Source organism: Rhinoderma darwinii, chromosome 11, assembly GCF_050947455.1.
Source record: "Rhinoderma darwinii isolate aRhiDar2 chromosome 11, aRhiDar2.hap1, whole genome shotgun sequence".
NCBI classification, from domain to species: Eukaryota; Metazoa; Chordata; class Amphibia; order Anura; family Rhinodermatidae; genus Rhinoderma; species Rhinoderma darwinii.
This window is the reverse complement of record NC_134697.1, coordinates 70,586,393-70,595,999: the sequence shown is the minus strand read 5'-3', so window position 1 is coordinate 70,595,999 and position 9,607 is coordinate 70,586,393. Positions and strand designations below refer to the sequence as shown.

Genomic DNA, 9,607 nt, shown 5'->3' with positions numbered 1-9,607 from the left:
TCGATTTTTTTCACAGCTTTTCCGCCTCAAAAATTGCAACATCTGCTATTTGTTTAATTAAACAAAAGAAGTCTCACAGGACACAACAGTATAGGGTGGGATATAAAATCTCAACCACCTACAATGAAATGCGCGTTGGGGCATCACTTTATCCACTGGGTCATACCACTACACCACTGAATATGGGTAAGCATCTGACTATGACTTTGTTAGGTTGTAGTGAAAACTAGGACTCTCTTCATATTTATTAGACAGGAACTGTGATTATTTACATCTCACTCTCACTTTTTCTTTGTCTTTCTATCCTGACTTATATTTACTCACATGAGTATGTTTCTAAGAGTGATCTTTCTATACTATACACTATTTGTATTAAATTTTATCTATGTCATGCATTACCTGTATCCAATTTTTATTAAAATGTACTTCCATTTGATGATCCAGTTAAATATTGTATTTTAGATTCCTATGTGTTGTTCAATAAAGATTTTGTACTTCTTTAAACATTTGGATACTTTGGACTCTTTTTTTTCTCGAGTTTATATATCTGCTATTTGTTGCAGGTTTTAACTCCCCATTGAATTCAATGGTGAAAACCCGCAACAATAAAGCAGCGATTACGTAAATACAATTGACAAGCTGCCGATTAAAAAAACACACCGTAGGTCAATTTCTGAGCGTTTTTTTTGCTTATCATTTATGCAGCATGTGGATAAGATTTCTCCAAATCTCATCCACTCTGCTGCTACTGTAATATGCTGCGGATTTTCGACAACAAAATCGGCAGTATTTAGGTGTGAACTTACCCTTAGGCCTGATTTACACGAGCGTGTGCGTTTTGCGCGCGCAAAAAACGCTGCGTTTTGCGCGCGCAAAAGGCACTTGGCAGCTCCGTGTGTCATCCGTGTATGATGCGCGGCTGCGTGATTTTCGCGCAGCCGCCATCATAGAGATGAGGCTAGTCGACGCCCGTCACTGTCCAAGGTGCTGAAAGAGCTAACTGATCGGCAGTAATTCTTTCAGCACCCTCGACAGTGAATGCCGAACACAATATACACCAACCTGTGAATAAAAAAAGACTTTCAGACTTACCAAGAACTTCCTGCTTCCCCCAGTCTGGGCTCCCGGCCGTTGCCTTGGTGACGCGTCCCTCTCTTGTCATCCGGCCCCACCTCCCAGGATGACGCCGCAGTCCATGAGACCGCTGCAGCCTGTGATTGGCTGCAGCCTGTGCTTGGCCTGTGATTGGCTGCAGCTGTCACTTGGACTGAACTGTCATCCCGGGAGGTCGGACCGGAGTTATCGGTAAGTCAGAACGTCTTTTTTTTTTTACAGGTTCATGGATTTTCGGAGCGGAAGTCACTGTCCATGGTGCTGAACCAGTTTAACGCTTTCAGCACCGTGGACAGTGACTGTCTCCTGACGTCGCGTACCCGAACATTTTTTACCGGTTTCGGTCAAAACGAGTTTGGCCGAACCCGGTGAAGTTCGGTGCGCTCATCTCGAATTTGACACTCCGTTTGGATGTTTGTAAACAGAAAAGCACGTGGTGCTTTTCTGTTTACATTCAGGAGTTTGACAGCTCTTGCGCGAATCACGCAGTTCGCACGGAAGTGCTTCCGTGCGGCATGCGTGGTTTTCACGCACCCATTGACTTCAATGGGTGCGTGAGTGCGCGAAAAACGCACGATTATAGAACATGTCGTGAGTTTTTTTCTGCGCACACGCGCTGAGCGCAATTCACGCATCGTCTAAACTGCCCCATTGACTAATATAGGTGCGTACGACATGCGTGCAAAGCACGCGCGTCGCACGCGCGTATATTACGTTCGTGTAAATGAGGCCTTAGAAGGTAAAAGCCAGTGCACGTGGCATCTGGATGGACGGTCCTCTCCGACCAATATACAAAGTAGAATAAATCAATACTCCACAGCACTTCAGATGCAAAACATTTTCATTAATGTATCATATAAGCAAACAGATACATATTAAGCATTTAGACAATGCAAGCAGGTCTTTTATTAGGCATGGATAATTACAATTCACATAGTAAACTATTTATGCAAACCAGAGTAGCCCACGGTATACAGGGTCAAAGTACAAAGTTCCAAATACTGAGGTCATGTTTTAAATGCAATTCTATGTATGTTCTGTGTTTACTGAAATGTCCGTGCGGATGTATTATGAGGGAGAGACGGTCAAAAAAATCAAGTACCGTATCTCCCAGCAAATCCCCGGTCTTCACAATACAATGTGAATTACCAGTACCTCACACTTTATCGATGGGAGATATTCACCCAGTCAAATAAGGTTATAAGTACTGGAAGAAGTTAAGCAAGCTTACCAAGGGCATAAGCGCTTCAAACAAAGGGAGGTGTTTTGGATAATTACCTATGGCCAAATGGGCTAAATCGCAACTTAGATATACAATTGTTCGTGTAATGATTTATGTCCTATTCCTTTTTTTAGGGGGACAGTATACATGACTCTACTTGGGAATCTGGAATTGTGTGACAATGACCTGGATTGACAAAAGTGCATTTTCTGCATATTTCATGAAGCCTCTATATTTCACCTATCTCTGATTTGAGGATATAACAAAATGTTTACATTTTATTATGTTAACTGAATGGCAAACATGATGTGTTAAATGTATCACTTTGACCATATGTAGGGGGGGGGGGTTATGTTTGCAACTTTGTATGTTGACCCTGTGTGTCGTGGACTATTCTGATTGCATAAACAGTTTGCTATGTAAATTGTAACTATCCGTGCCCGATGAAGTACCCGGAGTAGTCCGAAAGCGTACTTTGTCTAAATGCTTAATATGTATCGGTTTCTCATATCATAATTAAAGAATATGTTTTGCATCTGAATTTCTGGTTAGTTTATTTAAGGTGGGCCTACATTTATTTATATATATATATATATATATATATATATATATATATATATGTCTTTCCCAATTAATTAGAATATCATCAAAAAGTTAATTTTATTTCAGTAATTCAATTCAAGAAGTGAAACTCATAGGTTCATTACACACAGTGACCTATTTCCAGCTTTTTTTTTATTTTAATGTTGATGATTATGGTAACAGTTAATGAAAACCCAGAATTTAGTCCCTCAGAAAATTAGAATATTATATAAGCCCAATTTCAAAAATTATTTTTAATACAGAAATGTTGGCCTACTGAAAAGTATGTCCAGTATATGCCTTCAATACTTGGTCGGGGCTCCTCTTGCATGAATTACTGCATCAATGCGGCGTGGCATGGAGGTTATCAGCCTGTGGCACAGCTGAGGTGTTATGGATGCGGCGTGGCATGGGGGCGATCAGCCTGTGGCACTGCTGAGGTGTTATGGAAGCCCAGGTTACTTTGATAGCGGCCTTCAGCTCGTCTGCATTGTTGGGTCTGGTGTCTCATCTTCCTCTTGACAATACTCCATAGATTCTCTATGGGGTTTAGGTCAGGTGAGTTTGCTGGCCAATCAAGGGCAGTGATACTGTGGTTATTACACCAGGTATTGGTACTTTTGGCAGTGTGGGCAGGTGCCACGTCCTGCTGGAAAATTAAATCAGCATCTCCATAAAGCTTGTCAGCAGAGGGAAGCATGAAGTGCTCCTAAATTTCCTGCTAGACGCTGCGCTGACTCTGGACTTTTATATAAAACAGTGGACCAACACCAGCAGATGACATGACTCCCCAAACCATCACTGACTGTGGAAACTACACACTGGACCGCAAGCAACTTGGATTGATGCCTCTCCACTCTTCCTCCAGACTCTGGGACCTTGATTTCCAAATGAAATGCAAAATTGACTATCATCTGAAAACAGTACTTTGGACACTGAGTAACAGACCAGTCCCTTTTCTCCTTAGCCCAGGTAAGACACTTCTGACGTTGTCTCAAGGAATGCGACATCGTAGCCCATGTCCTGGATACGTCTGTGTGATGTGGCACTTGAAGCACTGACTCCAGCCGCAGTCCACTCCTTGCAAATTTTTCCCAGATTCTTGAATGGCCCTTTCTTCCTTTCAATTCCCTCAAGGCTTCGGTTATCCCTGTTGCTTGTGCACCTTTTTCTACCACACTTTTTCCTTCCTCTCAACTTTCCATTAATATGCTTGGATATAGCACTCTGTGAACAGCCAGCTTCTTTAGCAATGTCCTTTTGTTGCTTACCCTCCTTGTGGAGGAGGTCAATGACTGTCTTCTGGACAACTGTCAAGTCAGCAGTCTCCCCCATGATTGTGTAGCCTACTGAACCAGACTGTTGGATCATTTAAAGGCTTGTGTCGATTAGAGTGTGACACAATGAGTTTACAATCTTGAACTTTTACCTAATATTCTAATTTGCTGAGAGACCAAATTTGGGTTTTCATTAACTGTTAGCCATAACCTTCAACATTTAAAGAAAAAAAATGCTGGATATAGATCACACTGTGTGTTATGAATCTATTTAATATGTGAGTTTCACTTTTGGAATATATATTTATTATCAAACAATGGCTTAAATCAAATGTAATAAAGAATGCTGCGAAATAATTTACCATTTGAGGGAGCAAACAATTTAATATTGATAATTATGAGTTATTCTGCCATATGCTTAGTATACTTCCTTTTAAATCACTAAACAGAATATTCTTTTAATACTAAATTGTAATGCTACCATTCAGTAATTGCTTCAGGATATGGTATAGGAAATCTCTCATTAGTATGATGGAATACCAGCATATGATGAAGAGCAGCGCTGATCAGTGAGATTCAGGACTGGACAGCTCACCACACTGATGTGTCTTACTGGAACTTAAAGGGAATGTGTTGCCAGCAAAACATGTTTTTTTATTTTTTATTAAACATTTAGTGTGTAGGTGATTAAACATTGTTCAAATTTTTTTTATTTTTTTCACGAGTCAGGAAATATTATAAATTAGATTCTAATTTATAATATTTCCCATTGCTGGTCACTAGATGGAGCTATTCCCAAAATTGCAGCATTGCATGTGGTAAAGCAACCACATTGCTTTTTGCTGCAAAATTGGGAAAAAAGCACTCGCTCTAGTGAGCTCTGAGAATCCCCCCCTCCTTTATCCTGGCTAGTGCCGGGATAAACGAGGGGATTGAACGGTCTAACCTCCTACACTGTGTGTCGCCATTTTTTGAGCTAACACACAGTGTAGTAGGTTTACATACAGTAGTAAACACACACAAACACGAACATACATAGAAATTTTTTACCTGCTCCTGCCGCCGCGGCTCCCTCCGGCCCGTCCGCTCCATCTGCTGCCGCTGGCCCAAGTGCACAAGTCCGGAAGCCGCGACCGGAAGTAGTAATCTTACTGTCCGGCCGCGACTTCCGGTCCACAGGAAAATGGCGCCGGACGGCGCGCATTTCAAATTGGACTGTGTGGGAGCGGCACATGCGCAGTTCCCACACAGACGGCGTACACAGAAGTGGATGGGACAGGACCCGTTCGCAGTCCCTATGGGACTGTGGCTGCCGTATTCCATGTCTGTATGTGTCGTTAATCGACACATACAGAAATAGAAAAAAAAATGGCAGCCCCCATAGGGAAGAAAAAGTGAAAAAATAGAAAAAAGTAACACACAAACACACAAATAAATAAAAACGTTTTTAATAAAACACTAACATTAAACTGACATGAAATTTTTTTTTGTGGTGACACTGTTCCTTTAACAGATAAGTTTCAGTAGAAAATTATACACTGTATATGATAGATGGATGGAAGGATAGATGATTTAAGTCCATTTTACATGGGCCAATGATCGGATGAACACTTCATATAAACACTTGTTTACCATCATTGCCTTGTGTAAACAGGGCAACGATCAGCCAATAAACGAGCAAACGTTCGTTCATCGGCTGATCGGTTCTTTTATGCGGCCAATAAAATGGTCGCTAGTCAGCAGCACATCTTTCCGTGTAAACAGAGATGTGCGCTGCTGACATGATACAAATGCATGGTGATGGACGAAGATAGTAACGATCGTTCGTCCCCATACATTACCGATCATTGCTCCTTGTGACTGGAGTAAATGAGCGCCGATTAATAATATAGCACGTCGATCGGCACTCGTAATATCGGCACGTCATTTAGTTTAGCCCTGTAGTAAGTTCATTGCCTCTAGATGCAAATGACCCTTGCAGATGGACAAAATTTACTTATTTCTATTGCCATGATATGCAACTTTTGGTTGCAACTGCTCCGAGGACACACCAATTTAAATAAATCGCCCCTTGTATGTCTTAATACATCATTAAACCTGGTCTATAAAGAGGACAGATTTATATAGAAATGTAAATATAGTCAACATTACATTTACATTGTTTTTGTAAAAAAAAATTAAGCAATTGGGTACAAATTCTCAATTTAAAATATCCTACAATTTTTTGTATCTACAGCTCCTATGCAGACCTATGTCTCCATGGTTTCAGATCCCAAACAAACCCTGTGTAGTCTGAATCCTTCCGTCTGTCCCTTACATCTTGCTAACCTACCAAATGTATGTATTCTTCATTTTAGGTGCAGTGAAACAATGAATAAAAATTGGTTTGCAATGATGAACATTCCCTTTAGTGCAGAAATAAAACTATTGGGATTCCAGTGGAAACTACTTTGTCTGGGAGAGTAGCCGTCTTTCCTTCATTCTGTGCAGCCCTGCCTGGAATCACGCATACTGATCTGACTTCTTAAATATTTAAGAGAATGTTTTTTTTTACAGAAGTACCTGTAGATGGGATGGCTGCTTGATTTCCCGAGTGTTTGTGTCATAAGCATGTTATCTGAAAAATCTCTGCTCTCTAAGCACCCTCCGATTACATACCCAGCCAGCGTCTACTCATCAATTCATCTATTAAGATTTATTTGCCATCTTTAATTAAAACATATAGTGGCTGCAAGGGGAAATTAATATCACCCAGTACCAGGCTGGCTGTAAGGAGGGAGGGAAGTGCAAAGAATCTGCACGTACTGAACATCCATAAATCAAGCACTGTTTTTGTGTATTAATTGGCAAGCTCTATGATGTGTACTCCGTCATGGAGCGAACCTTCTTCTATGATTCTGCCCTGGAGGTCTGACATGCATCCAGTCTATTGCAAGGACTGTTTTCTGTTTTACTTTAGCAATGTATATCTTAACAATTTCTATGTTCTGTTATTTGCGCTAAAATATGAGATAAAGCAAAATTGTATCAGGAGTCAGAGAGGAAAATGTAGCGATTAAAAATCCACTTATGGCAATTGATATGAATTATTGGCAGGACAAATGAACTGTGAAAATGTAATAAGGGAGTAAAGCCCCTTATCACAACTACGACTACTGCAGCACTTTTAGGGCTCGTCCACACGTAGCGGAATTGCTGCATATTTTCCATCCGGAATTGCAGACGGAAAATACGCAGCAGAATACAGTAGCAGCAAAGTAGGTGAGAACTACAAATCTCATCCACACGTTGCGTAAATATTCCAAGCAGAAATTGACCTGCGGTGCATATTTTTCGGACATCATATCAATTCCTGCTGCGGAAAGTGGACTGAATTGTTGCGTTTTTCAGTGGAGATGTCACCATCTCCCAACATTGTGAAAAGCACAGCAAAATATGCACCATTTTCTGCAGTCAGAAATGCAGGAAATGGTGTGTTTTTGCCGCAAAAAAAACCCCATCTCCTTTCAACGAAATTGCTGCAGAAATTCCGTTACGTGTGGACTAGCTCTGACTGCTATCAGTGAGGTGAGAAATATTAGTCAATTGTTAGAGAACAATGCAAATTCAGGCATGCCCATACGATGCTTAGGCCTCGTTCACATCTCGGTCAGGACTCCGTTCATGGTTTCCGTCGGAGCTTTCCATCAGGGAAACCCATGAACGGAAGCCTGACTGGAAAAAATGGAAACCATAGGCTTCCGTTTGCATCACCATTGATTTCAATGGTGACAGATCCATTAGTTTTGGTCAGGGTTCCGTTCACGGATTCCCCTGACGAAAACAACGGACGGAACCTGTGAACAGAGCCCTGACGCAGATGTGAACGAAGCCTTAGTTAAAGGGGCAGAGTAATATGTTGTGCATTCAGCAGTACCTGTAGGCCTGGCAGCTAAAGTTGCTTATACCCCTTTTTTCAACCAGACCTGCACTTGAAGTGATCAGGGCAACAGATTATTTTTTTCTGACACCATGCCAGTAAATCGGCTGAATGTCTCGCATAGAGTAACATTACCTTCTTTAGTACAGGGTCATTAATGCAAACCAAAGTATTTTTGGTTTGTTTACATCTATTTTATGTTTTATTTTTTTTGCGTTATGCCTACTAGCATTAGTCGGACATATAACACCACACAGTAGAAAGAACATTATGTACGATTATTACCTGGAACTACTTTGATGCTAGATTTGATCATGGTGCTATGGACAAGGAAACGAGAGGGGAAAATATGTGCAAACTTAGGATAGATATAGAGTCAGAACCGGGATACAACCTCTGCAAATACGGGGAGACTACAACTCTATAGGAGCTACAGGAGCTACAATATGATACAGATACATACTTAATATATCTACAACTGATATTGGAGTCAATTTAAATCCAGGGATAATCTAAATAGTGTTAGATAGGGTACCAGTCTTTAAATCTTTAAGAAGAATTTCTTCCTATACAGCAAGTAGGACACGAACACCCAGATGGCGGTGCCCAGAAGATCTTGAGCTAGGAACTCATAATGAGACGTCCAGATTTTCACCTCCCAGTTAAATGGGAAATATGAAGCCAGAAGTGAGTGTCCGACGTATACGAAGATTGAATTCATTCCTGGATGTGGTATAAGAAACAAAACAATTAACAAAACACATGCTGGTTGTTATGTCGCCAACACACATTATGATCCGTCACTTTCTGGAGATTTTGTAAGTTTCCTCATTTCTGCTTAATCATATACACAGTGATGACACAATGAATAGGGACCCCTCCAAGTGCTCATGAAGGTAAAGCCACCAGTATAATAGAGCACCTTCTTCACTGCAAATCAGCAGTACATTGTGTCCAATAAGGGTTATTGATTCACAAAGAACGGTTCCAACTACTTGAGTAATACAATACAAGCAGGATCTATCTTCTCGACAATGTATTCTTTGTTGGCAACAGTAGAAGTTGGTAATGTATAGGAATTGTAGTTCACAATATATATTTTGCTCTACAGTGCAGTTCCTCATTGTGACAAGAGAGCTACATGTTACAAACACTATTTTCTTGCAATTGGGGATGTGCTTAAAAAAACTACACTGATTGAACATGGTGGTTGAACAATATTCATTATAATGATTGCCTACATGGGACTGATATTTTTATTAGGCATTTTTAGTATAAAAATTTAGTTTTCCACTAGACTTTGCTCGCATTCTACAATTCCTCAAGTCCTATAAATGTCAGATTAGTATAAATGGCATCTTTCCATTCCTGTGTAAATAAAACTATAACCTCTACACAAGGGACGACAAGCAATAAAATATGGGCCATGTATGGGTGTGAGTCAAATCTGTCCTAAAAAACTACATGAGCAGTAGATATCTCCTCTATTTATTA

The 9,607-nt window shown here is 40.5% G+C and overlaps 1 protein-coding gene across 1 annotated transcript in view; it reads right to left on the bottom strand.

Moving 5' to 3' along the window:
- Positions 1–5,626: 5,626 nt before the first annotated feature.
- Positions 5,627–9,607, bottom strand: part of LOC142663931 (heparan-alpha-glucosaminide N-acetyltransferase-like) — a 422,230-nt gene continuing 418,249 nt past the window's right edge. Inside the window, exon 18 of the mRNA XM_075842774.1 lies at positions 5,627–8,836. Within this exon, the coding sequence (XP_075698889.1) occupies positions 8,655–8,836 (182 nt within the window). The 3' untranslated portion in view covers positions 5,627–8,654. The remainder of the gene's footprint in view (positions 8,837–9,607) is intronic.